This window comes from Miniopterus natalensis, chromosome 1, assembly GCF_054644295.1.
Source record: "Miniopterus natalensis isolate mMinNat1 chromosome 1, mMinNat1.hap1, whole genome shotgun sequence".
NCBI lineage: Eukaryota > Metazoa > Chordata > Mammalia > Chiroptera > Miniopteridae > Miniopterus > Miniopterus natalensis.
In genome coordinates, this window is record NC_142081.1 from 143,266,950 (window position 1) to 143,280,197 (window position 13,248).

Here is a 13,248-nt window from a genome sequence, read left to right on the forward strand (position 1 = left end):
CACATCTAGGAGCAAATGCAGCGTATCCCAAGCCAGCTTGCTTTAACCCCCTGACTTCCAGCAGGGGCTTGGCCCTCAGTGACACCATCAACACTGCGTGGTGTTGCCAGGCCTGAGAATCTCATTCTGAACAGGTCTTTCATACTAGGAGCTTATTCCACAATTCAATAACAGCCGTAATAAACTTAGAGATACCTTGGACCCACCTGGTTCCAGAGCCAAATGCAGAACCAACCAGAACAGATCCCTATCCTTGGTGGGAGAGGGAGATGGAGGAAGGGAGTGTCTCTGGGAGAGAGTAGAGTCAGTGCCCAGGCAATCCTGAGCAGCGGTCCCTGCCTCTCTCTCTCCAGCATGTGAAGAAGCTTACTGCCCCCTATAGGTGCGCAGGCTTGACCTCAAGGGAGAGTTTCTCTAGTCTTAGGCCTGTCTTAACCATGGACAGAACCTTGGGCATTGACGTAAGCATATTTTAAAGCATTTTTACAGTCGTTACAGCCACAGGCATAAATGTAATCCTAGTTGCTTAATTATAATCACAGATCAATGTCACACAGGCCTAAAATTGGATAAAATTAATCCAAATACTTTGTCCAGTGGCAGTGGTTTTCCCAACTCTTACTTTTTTTCTGCCATTATCTTGAATCTAAAGATCCTCCTAATTGGTCTTGAGCAACTCTTTGCCCAGATCTCTTATTTCAGTATAGAAAATATATATTTGCTAAGAAATTATAGGCCAAGTAGGTTTTTTGTTACTAATACAAAACAATAAAATAACACACCACCAAAAAAATTAATTCCATCATTTATTTAATAAATATTTTTAGTCTTTAGACGGATAAATATTGGCAGAATTACACACACTAGGAAGATAATTTTTCATAGTGATTATAAAACAGAACTGTCTACTAAGAAATAGTAGAGAATATAAGAATTTATGAAGGAGCACAGCATAAACTGTAAACAAAACTCTTAGTATTTACTCATTTTATTTTCAGTATGAGGTAGTAGAAAAGAAATTTATGTGGACACTTAAGACTAAAGAGAACTTGAGATTAGGAAACTTGGTTTGGTTTTCAGAAAAATCCCCTGAGATGAATGAATAAAATTCACTGCAAAGACGTGTCAACAGTGTCTTCTTTCAGTGCCTTTTATATTCAGTACTCTTCACTATGTGGCATTGGTCTGTGATTATAATTTCCTATGCCATTGTCATCATCATTGATACCTTGAGTGATGTAACTTGGTATGTTTCCTTTAAAGTCTTAGGTTGGTAATAATGTGTTTAGTAAATGTAAATAGAGTATGTGGTACTGACTCTTTCCTTCATGTAAGATAATATCATCCATATTTTATATAGGAAACATAACAAACTTAAAGAAGGTGTCAGTGGCATAGGTGCCATGAAGGATGCCTGTACAAGGTAAAAGGACTGGGGAAGAGGTAGGTGTAGGCGTAAAAGGATGATTCATAGTAACATATATGTTTGTGTATCTTGATAAATACAAAATCATTAGTTCAGAGTTTCAAGGAAGTTAGATATACCTACTGTCTATATTCATTAATAATAAAATAGTTCAGGTTAGTTGAAACCCAGTCATTACATAGAAGTTACTGAGAATTTGCCTGTGAAGACCTTATGTTATGTACCAAATCAAGCAATCAAAATGTTAAATTTCTCAAGAAACCTATACTGAAGAATATCATTATGACAAAATTACCTAAAAATTGAAGGCCTGAAATCCATCTTTATAAACAACATGAGCTATGCAGTAAAAGTGAGTTACAAGTTAATGAATTAATAATTTTTCCTTAACCTAGGTCTATAATAATAATAATAATAATAATAATAATAATAAAGGAATCTTTTGAAAACAGAATCCATCAGGCAAGTAGAGGACATTCAGGGCAGGAATAAAAAAAAAAGGGAAACAAGTTAGACGTCAGATTTTGAAATGGAAGGAATCCTAGATTGTGATCATAGATGCTAGAATATATACTATAAACACTATGTATATATGTGAATATACATATATATCTTCACAGAAAAATGAAAATTATACTCTAAGAGATAATTTTTATGGGAAAATACAGATTTTTTTTTTAATTATAGCATCTCTTCCAGAATCAAAAACACTCTCATGCAGTGTACCAACATAATCCCAAAGCGCTGCCAAAGGACATTATGACCATATAGGTCCCATCTCAAAAATTTTACCTATTGAGCCATCGCGCCTCCTTCTGTGGTGGGAGGACTTTGCCAGGAGAACACACTGAGGCTAGCTTTTCTGCTAGGGTATCTGCAGGTCAAAGAATTGAAAAGAAAATACATCCTGGGTCTATTATGCCTTGTTTTCTATTTCTACATAGATGATAATGATTTCGTAGTGCCCCCATTTGCTTTTCTCTCCTCTTTGTTTCTTTTCTACCCCCCGGGTCCCATCTTTTGAAGATGGGAATGGATAGTCAGTTGGAGTTAAGGAGATAAAATGTTAGTAGAAGGGTGAGAAAGGGGTAAAACTTGTCATTTCCATTCTTTTGAACTCCTCTCCCCTATGTTAAAACAGCCCTAGTGATGTTGAGAATGCCAAGGGATACTGGGTGCATTATAGTTACCAACCTAAAGGCTTTCAGAAAAGAAGCTATTTATTCCCCTTGACACCCACTTGACCCACTTGGAATGTGTTGAGCTTGTGGTTTGGTGAGCTCTTGGTTTGGTGAGCTAGTCAGTGCATCTTGCTAGCAGTATTTTGACAACTTCTCTTAAATTAGAAGCTCTCTTTTGATCTTTCTATTTTTGTCACCTATTGCCCTGTCATCAGCTTCCCTCCTGATGGCAGTTGTAAAGATGTTGGGAAATGTTATCAAGTTCTTATGAAATGTGGGGTTTTGTGTCTCATTAAAATTTCAAATTTTAAAGCAGGTGAGACCCCTTTAATTTACAGATTTAGATATGGCCTAGCCACTAGTACATGGCTTGGTAGACAGAGGAATAGAATAAGATTAGATTCTGTTCCTTGGGTTTCTCTATGTTCAGGGGGCCTAGCTGTGTCATTAGAAACAGTGGAGGCCCAATGGCCCTTCCCTGCTCCCAAGTAGGAGGAGATCCCTGACTTTGTACCTTCTACATAAGCAGGTCTGACATGCCTGTGGAGGGTTCTACAGGTGCAGTGAAATGATTGGACCAAGAAATGGCATAACTTTGAGCCCATAACTTTGGCATCAGAGAAGAACTGGCGCTCAGGCCTCCAGATTCTTAGGGATTAGTATTCTTCCCATTATACCAAATTTTCTTTAGACTGTTCCTCATACCTGCATGTACAACAGAAAACCCTCTGTTTTGGTGCTGTCTGGTCTGCTCTAAATTATGATTACTAGCATGAGGCCTATATACAAGGCATAATCCTTCTCCGGGTCTCTGATACAATCCTTAAATGACACTAGGTTGTCATGTGGAATAGAAGAGTTCCTTGATGGGAGACTTTGTTCTTTTCTTATCTCTCTATTTCTCAGACAAGGTCTCAGGAGGTGGTCTTGAGTGATTTTTGAAGTACAACCATTTGTATTATTTATACTGCACTGGAGATAAACGTCTTTCAAGTACTTCAGAGGAGAGCACATTGTTAGGGCTCCAGTTGAGTTTGTAATCCCAGTGACAGTCACAGGCAGGTGGCAGGGGTGGAAGATGTGGGATGTGGAAGACGAAATGTTAGCTGTGAATTTCGTGACTAGATATTTGGGACTGTTTGGTTTAATTTTTTTCATTTACTTTTGTAATATATATATTTGTTATACAAAACATCAAAATTCATGAGTAACTTATTAATGTTAGGTTATTTGAGAGGTATTTTTGCATGAATATTTTATTTTGCCGAAGAAAAAAGAATACATGTTGGTGTATTTGCATTTTTAAATTAGTTTTTTTAAACGATAATAAAGTAAGAAAAAAGTTCCATTAATAGCCTCTAAAATTACTGAGAATATTAATCAATCATTACACTAATGATGAGATCTTTGTTCCAGAAGTTCATTAACATCACTCAGACCTGGAAGAAGTCATAAGTTATCTAGACAAACCCATGTAGTTAGGTGAGATAATTGAGACCTAGAGACATTTAGTGACCTTGGGTCCCCTGAGTAATTAATGACAGAATCCATCTAGCAGTCTGGGCTCTTGGCCTTCCAGTCTAGTACTCTTTTTTTTTTTTTTTTTTAATTGATTTCAGAGAGAGGAAGGGAAAGAGGGAGAGAGGAAGAGAGAGATGTAAATATCGATGAGAAAGGATCCTCAATCGGCTGCCTCCTGCACGCCCCCAGTAGGAGCCTGCAACTTGTGCCCTCATCGGGAATCAAACCGTGACCTCCAGGTTTGTGAGTCGATGCTTAACCACTGAGCCACACCAGAGGGTCCAGTACTCTTTTTTCAAAGGAAAAAATGTGGAAGGAGAATCCATGTCAGAATTGATAGGCTTTGAATGACTTATACAGCTAGGGTGAGAGTCTCATGGAATGCTAGAAAGATCAGCACGTTTAGATTCAGGCCCAAACTGAGGTTTGCTGCTTCTCAAGTGTGGCCTTGGGCAGACTACCTCTCTCTTTGCTGATTTTCAAAATGCAAATGATAAGAACCACTTTTGTGGGATATTGTGAAAATTTGTGATTGTTTGTAGATCCAAATACAGTGCCTGGTATATAGCAAATTCTAGTAAATGTAGCTACTGTGAACATTTATTAATAAACAAAAACAAAATCTGAAAACAGTATCTACTTTGTTAGTAGGCACTCAGATAAGTTGTGTTGAATAAGGTCAAATGAATAAATGCTTTATCTCACCAGCTACCAAACAACTGTTTTAGCTATTGGACAATCCTTACCCTCACTTGTGAATTTGTGTCCTATTTTATTTTTCTCAAACATGTATTTTGGCAAAAGCTAAAATATCTTTAATGATGAAGACCATACTGAAAGTGAAATTAGTGTAAGAGCTAGGACTAGAATCCATGCATTTATAATTTATGAGAGACAGAAGGGGGGTGGGGTGGAAAAGCAGTGAATTTGGTGTCAGTAAAGGCTGAGTTTAAATATGGGTGAGATCTTCCAGTTGCAGGTCGCATGGCCTTCAGCAAGTCACTTCATTTCTCAGCCTCAATTCCTCAGCCTGTAATGTAAGGGCAGTAACCCCTGCTCCTCAGATTTGTAGTCAGGATTAAATTACTTAATATCTAAAGCCTCTCCCATTCCTGCAGGGCACTAGTAGTTACAACACTTACTTTCCTTCCTCCTGCTGTACCAACGTTATGCTAATAAAAACTGGGGGAAACATAGAGGACAAGTTATTATTTGCAAAGACAACTTAGAACCTTAAAATATTCTTTGGAAGATATGAGGGTGTGCTCCTGCTATGACTATTCAGTATTCCCAAATAGTAGAGACCTTTACCATGGAGCCATAGTTCAGGCAGCACTTAGCAAGGGCGGGAAATCATTCCTCTTTCCCATCTGGTGGATCAGAAGCACCGGTGTGGTAATCGGCCACAAGTTTTTCATTTTACATGTTTTAATACTATATGAATGTGTCCCTGGGCCAAATGTCATGGCGCAAAGGAGAGCATAAAGTGAAGAAGAATGGGCCTGCAGAAATTTATGCAGACTTCAGAGCTCCATGGGGAGAGGAGAGTAACTCCCTTCATATCAACGTTGGCTACACTCTCTGCGGTTCTTGTCCCAAAGTGTCTAATTGTTTCCTGTGATTCCCCATTGGCCGGGCAGAAACACGATGCAAAGCAAAGACCTTACTGTTCTCAAGTGTGATTTCAGTTAACTGCAAGCTGCTGAAAACTTCCACATATTATTAGGCTATAATAAAATATATGTAGTATCCAAATCACAGAAAACTGTCTATCCTCCCATGCTCTGCACTGATCAAATGCCCCAAGAAGATTATATTAGTTCTGGACCACAGTTTAACAGCAGCATTGCCATTGATGAGCAGGGATGAGCAGGATGAGCTCAAGGCTTGAGAAGCCATCTCACATGAGAAAGGGTCAAAGGGATGAGGCAGCATCTTCTTGAAAAATATTGTAGGGGAAATAGCAAGATGCTTCTGAGCATCTATGCTAAAAAGGAGGTCTGTGAAGCACAGAGAAATAGAAAATCTGTTGTATGGTACTTGTCCTTAAAGAAATAGAGAAATGTTGGGTGTCTACATATATACATAGAATAGCTATGGGCAAAACTGAATGATAAATGCAACATAGAAGTGTAAGTCAAGGGCTTTTGGAATTCAGAGGAAGGAAAGATTATATCACCGGAAGAAATCACAAGATATTTCACTGAGGGGATAGTGTTTAAACGACACCAAAGGATGGGAAGCATTTGGATATTCAGAGGTTTCTGAGAAAATATCCCAGGTAGAAGAGCAAATGTAGAATTATGAAAGCAATGTTATGTTCAAGATATCTTAAGTGCCCTGGTTGGTGTGGCTCAGTTGGTTGGAGCGTCATCCTGTACACCAAAAGGTGGCCAGTTCAGTCCCCGGTTGGGGTGCATATGGGAGGTGGTGGCCAATAGATGTTTCTCTCTCATATTCTATCTCTCTGGAATCAAATTTTTTTTTAAATATATCATTAAGTAAGAAGTGATATTAGTGCAGACCTTAATGTAAAAGCTCAAACCCAATAAACTTTCAGTAGCTTTTCAAAAATGGATTAAGGGCTACCTTTGTTTTCTTTCCTATAGCCAGCCACATGCTACAACATACCCTTATATAAGTCAGTCTAAAAATTAAAAAGTGCTGAAATAATTAATTTTTCTATATTTCAGACCCCTAGACAAAAACAGGGGAAAAAAAGCCATATAACATCATCTAGGATCTGTTCATTAATTTCCATTAATAAGATATTGGTTATGCCATGATAAGGGTGTATGATATGAGAGTATTGTTCTTAATATTTAAAAAGCTGTCATTTAGAAACAGGTGTATACTTGTTCTGTATCTTTCCTGAAAGCAGAAGTAGGGTCAGGGAGTGGTACAAATGTTTTAAACTCAGCTTGACTATTTCCCACAACTTAAAATTGTCTATTCATAGAAGAGATGACCCCATTAAAACAGGTAGCTTTTCCTTCATTGAAAGTACTCACTGAGCCCTGCTAATCCTGTATCAGGGTTGCTAGAGAATGAATTTCTGGCCCTGGTCGCTGTGGCTCAGTTGGTTGAGCTTCCTCCTGGGCACAGAGGCTGCTGGTTTGATTGCCGGTCAGGGCACATGCCAGGTCCCCAGTAGGGGGCATGCAGGAGGCAGCAGGTCAATGTCATGGATGCTTCTCTCTTTCTCCCTTTCTTTCTCTAAAAAAATCAATTTTTTAAAAAAAGAATGAATTTCTGAATTCAGAGGACCTCTATGTGAGGATATATCCAACCTACACTGGAAAGCAGAGTGAGAAGGCAGATTCATTTTCCTAAATTATGGATGGTTCATACTTTTCAGAAATCAAGGGTGGAGTCAGATACCAGCACGTTCCTTTGTGCAGAATTTAATCCAGACTTTTACTTTATTAAGTCAAGAACGCAACCTAATTTAAACTATTTTATATAAGTATTGTGAGTTCTACTGGGAAAAAGTGTGCCTTGTAAAAAATAGAAATATTCTATTCAAATATTTGATGTTATTAAATTATGTCAAACTGGCTTAGCTATGCCACTTTTATTAGTGTCATCAGATATGAAGTAAGACCAGAATGTTCTTGGATTTAGTTCCTGACAGACATTTGATTAACTACTTTATATAAATATTTGCCAAATACAACACCATTTCATATTTAATATTCATATATTGTGCAGTTACGTATTACACCGAGTGAAGTTTAAGGCTATGAGTACTGTAAACATGCATGATTAAGTTATTTGCCTTGGTGTTTTGGAACTTAACTCAAATAGTTGAATTTTCTTGGTCAACCAAAGCCATGTGGAGAAGCAGAAATATGTGCTTGTGAATCTAACATCGCCCTTTTTGTCATTTTCAGCTGCAGTATTGAAGTACGAGAACAACGTCATGAATATCAGGCAATTCAACTGTTCTCCTCATCCATACTGGCTTCCAAATTTCATGGATGTTTTCACTTGGTCTCTGCCATTTGTTGGGGAAAAAGGTGTGTTGTGGACCCTGAAATGCCCTTAACGAAATGGTGTAGGAAGGAGGGGAGGTGGGGCGATTTTACCATGAAACACTCCAGCCTAACCCAGCAATGTTCACCCGGTGCGCCGCAAGAATGTTTAAAGTGTGCAATACCTAACTGTTTAATCAGGGGGACTGACCTCATTCCCTTTAGATGGTCAAATAAAAAAATTACAACAGCCAACACAACAACAGCCATCCAGTGTGAATGAATCAAAATCATACCTTTTTTTTTTTTTTTTGTCAAATTGGCAAAAAATGTAATACATTTTTTGGTGTGCCACAGAATTTTAGTAATTAATTTATGTGTGCCGTGAGATTAAAAAAGGCTGAAAATCTCTGGCCTAACCAATAAAACTGATAAACTGCACCATGAGAAATATGATTTGAAAGTATCATTGAGTATCCTATTAAAAGAATACAATGAATGAATTAAGGGGCAACAAAAGAAATAAGGAATATTAGGAGAATTAGTATAATCTCAGAAAAATACAACTCAGAAATAACAAACATCCTTTTAACTGGCTTCAAGTCATAATGACTACCTTTTTTATCTCTTTGTATTATAATTTAAAGGTACTATTTTATTTTACAAAGTAGTCATCAAATTAAAAGGTTACGATAATGCTTTTTCACATTTCTGATATTAAGAGTAATCATTATGTAATAGTGATTAATGACTACAATATTTTGAAGGACTGTGTGTACAACAACAAAAAAATAGTTTATTAAAAATATAGAGGCCATTAGTGTGTTACAAGGTGAGACAAATTTACATTTAAAAAGTTGTCTATTAACTTGCCCTAGTTTTCCAAAATTGGCTGGCAGGCCTCCCTCCCTCCCTCCCTCCCTCCCTTCCTTCCCCCTTTGTTTTGTCTTTATATTTAGACTTAAACCTCAGCAAAAATTTTGAGACAAGGCTGCCACCCCCGAGCTTGAGCTCTAGGTTCAGGAGGCCTAATGGTGATAGACTGGCTCGTTCATGCATCATCTCACACATCCCATGAGAAGGTGAACAGCATCGTGATAAAGATTTGAGTTTGAACATGTTTCAGAAAAACGATGTCCTTTGAGGGTATTATAGAGAAAAAGTACACACATTTCTGAAATACATATTTATTTATATTCATTAATTTATGTAATATTTATTTTCCTACAGTATTTTTTCCTTTATATACCCTAAAATGACTAGGAAGTTATGAATTTGTCAACAAAGAAGTCTCCTTTGCAGACCAGATTAAATCTAAAGTAAATTTTAATAGTCTTTGATAAATGTTCCCAGTTCTGTTCCATGTCACCACTTTCTTCACTGACCAGATCACAGAGGTTAGTGTCATCTATTGTGTCCTCTGGAGACAGAAGCAGTGCAGATCTGACCACTGCTGGGCACCCCTTGAACACCCTTGAGTTGAGTTGTTTCCATTAATTATTTGGATTCTGAACATCTATGATAAAAGAACATTAATATAAGTATATACATAATTCACTTTTGATAATTAAACTGATGCTCTGGACCACTGAAGTTTTACTCTTTATAATATATCTTCAATTCTAGAACATTGATTTTAAAAAGTAGCTCTTGAAGAAATAGTGGACAAGCTTCTTTTCACATTCATGATAGAACCCAACCCAGTTTTTTTAAATGTTAAATATAAATAGCATACACATTAGTGTAAAAGTGATGCAATACTAATTTTCTGTGTACAGCACTTTTATATAATCTATTTACTCAACTAAATTTCTTATTAAACTTAACCTAACCTTTAGTTTTTAACGCTTTTGGATAATAAAATGTAACAATATCTACATTTAAATGTTCAGATTATTCATCAATCAACAAATTTTATTAAACACAAATTACATACCTATCACTGTGCTGGGCCTCTGGAGAATAAAAAAAATAAAAAAAAAAGAGATCCAGCATTTACTTACTCCCTGATGAACAGAAGTTTGTAATCTGGTCTAGATCTAGATCTCATTATAAAAATAAAAATTTAAAAGTAACCTCCTTCATAGATTTATAGTATACGCATTGTCTCCTTATAAATTGGTAGTATATTCACATCCACATATTTGATTTGTCTGTTGTCTGATGACCTATAGCCAGTAAACCTTACCATTAAATTTTGTAGGCATGAGCTAATAATTTTATAAATAAAGAGTCTACATAGAATCATAAAGCCTCTTATCTTTTATGACCTGGATTTTATAGAAAGTACTTTACAGGAGATCCTATATACATACAAACTAAGTAAGAAGTGTTATTGCTAAGTTTGCTCATTAAAAATGCCATAGTAATAATTAAGGTTATAATAGAAAGTCTGGACTTCCTTTTATTTGTTTGTTTTTTCCCTTTAGTCACTGAGATGCTGGTAAATGTCCTCAACATCTGCTCAGATGACGAACTAGGGTCGGAAGAAGATGGATTTGATGGTAAGAAACTTGTGCCTTTGTGCTAATGCTGTTTGCCACATAAATCATGTGGCATCTCATAGCTAACCCTATGAATGAACTAAGATTTGGATTTTTTTAATCATAATATACTATTGAGAATGAAATATTATAATTTCTATTTGCTTTGAAAAACATAAGAAAGGAAAATCCTGAGAGAATTTTCCCACTACCCTGAAAACATTGTTGAAGTAATGAACTATTTTAAGAACATCTTTCAGACCTCACATTACTAAGTAATTTCTTTTTGACCCCTTGATTAAAAAATGCAATCCTTTATTTTCTAGTAGATGTTAATATTTATTGGGTAACTTTAAAAGAGTGCCTTTAGCCCAGCCGGGCGTGGCTCAGCGGTTGAGCATCAACCTAGGATCCAGGAGATCAGGGTTTGATTCCTGGTCAGGGCACATGCCTGGGTTGTGGGCTTGATCCCCAGTCAGGGGCTTGCAGGAGGCAGCCGATCAATGATGACTCTTATCATTGATGTTTCTCTCTCTCTCTCTCCTTCTCCCTTCCTCTCTCTGAAATCAATAAAGACATAATTTTTTTAAAAAAAGAAAACATTTTATTTTTAAAAAAAAATGCCCTTTAAGTGAGGTTGCTCTTGTCAGTTGTTCAAATTTTGATGTCTATGATAAAAGAAGATATTTACATGTTAATATATTGGTATTTATGTCAATTCCAATATTTTTTTATATCTGTAACAAGTAATGAATAAGTTATCACTAGGTTTTTAAAATTACCGTTTTTGCCCTAGCCGGTTTGGCTCAGTGGTTTGAGCTTTGGCCGGTGGACTGAAGGGTCCTGGGTTCAATTGCAGTCAAGGGCACATACCTTGGTTGCAGACTCAATCGTTGGCCCTGGTCAGGGCTGGTGCAGGAGGCAACCAATAGATGTGTGTCTCTCTCACATTGATGTTTCTCTCTCTTTCTCTCTCTCCTTTCCACTGTCTCTCAAAACCAATGGAAAAAATATCCTCTGGTGAGGATTTTAAAAAAAATAATTGTTGTTTTTTAAGATGCTATTTGTATTCAGCTACCCGCTAAAAGTATGCTTTTTCTGTAAAAAACAGAGATTGATGAGGTTAAAGATGGGGAGAAAAATTACTCTGGTCCTTACAAAAGCACCCCAAAATGAATGAAAACTAGCAAAAATGTAGCTAGAAAAGCGCAACAATGCACTTTACTTCCATAGACATTTAATAAGAAGCTACTCTGTGTGCGGCACTCAGGAGTCCAAGATTCCTATGACTTGATGAAATTGCAGCCTGGTTAGAGAGAAAGATATGTAAACAGATAATACCAATAAAGTAAGACAGGCCGGCTGGTGTGGTTCACTGGTTGAGCATCAACCCATGAAACAGGCGGTCACGGTTTGAGGTTCGATTCCCAGTCCGGGCACATGCCTGGGTGCAGGCCCAATCCCAGAAGGGGGGTGCAGGAGGCAGCCGATGGATGATTCTCTCTCATCATTCATGTTTCTCTCTCTCTCGCCCTCTCTCTTCCTGTTTCTGAAATCAATAAAAACATATTTTAAAATAATAAATAAAGTAAGACAAATTATAAAATACAGAGTGAAGGTGGCAGGGGAAACAGATATTGTGGCAAGTTTAAATTAATAAAAACTTCATCTTTAAAAACTGACTTAGGTAAATTGTAAAGAGCAAGTGGCCCTTTCTCAAAGTTATATCTGAACAGCATGATTTAATGGTCACTTGGGTTTAATACAGGTCACATCTATAAATGAGAAATAACTAATGCTGCAGGTGACAGTAAAATAAAAGTGTTTACTTACTTGTATTAAAAGAGTCTATATACTTAGATAAATTTAAAGTATACAATTATCCCTACTGCCTCATAGATTTTCTCCTGTAACTTCTCTTCATTACTTGTCTCCATATACCACTGTTCTCTAGTCACGTATTGCACTGCAAGGAGATGCACAATACAATGAAGGAGAGGGGGGGGAAAAAAAAAAAAAAAATATATATATATATATATATATATATATATATACATATATTTATATTTATATTTATATTTATATACTTTTACTAGGTTAGAATTACCTAAAGAATAGTTGTAAAAATCTAAGTAAATATATTTTTATATTTTGAAATACTGTGGAGATCAGTGGATATTTTGTGCTTTATCCAGATTCTAGATGTTTCATATGCTACAGCCACAGTTTGCAACTGTTGACTTTTCCAGGGATACTGATTTCACTTAACAGATATTGTTTTCATGATGGCAGAAACTTTTTTCCTAAAGGAAGGATACTAACCTGGTGAAATGTAAATCTTAAAGGTCAACAAACATTTTTCAATAGATGCCTTTCACTGTGTTACTTTTAAGATTAATTAACCTTAATACAGTGACACTCCTCTGTTAGCAAATCTCTATTGTAGTCAGGTTCATTGGCCAAGAATTATAATACAGACAATATACTTAAAATATAACATATTGTATAGAATAATTATACCTGCATAGGTTTGTAATTACACATGAATCCATTTGTTCAATAAATAGATATCGAGCACCTACTATATGCCAGGCATTGTAGCCAAAAATGCCTGCACATTTCAACAGTGCAGGTCGGTGTTCCTGTACAGTTAAATATTACCA

The 13,248-nt window shown here is 36.5% G+C and overlaps 1 protein-coding gene across 1 annotated transcript in view; it reads left to right on the top strand.

Annotated features, from left to right (window-relative positions):
- Nucleotides 1–13,248, top strand: part of PPP3CA (protein phosphatase 3 catalytic subunit alpha) — a 285,468-nt gene that overhangs the window by 240,132 nt on the left and 32,088 nt on the right. The window contains exons 9-10 of the mRNA XM_016223594.2: nt 8,022–8,147; nt 10,532–10,606. Coding sequence (XP_016079080.1) covers nt 8,022–8,147; nt 10,532–10,606 — 201 coding nt within the window. The remainder of the gene's footprint in view (nt 1–8,021; nt 8,148–10,531; nt 10,607–13,248) is intronic.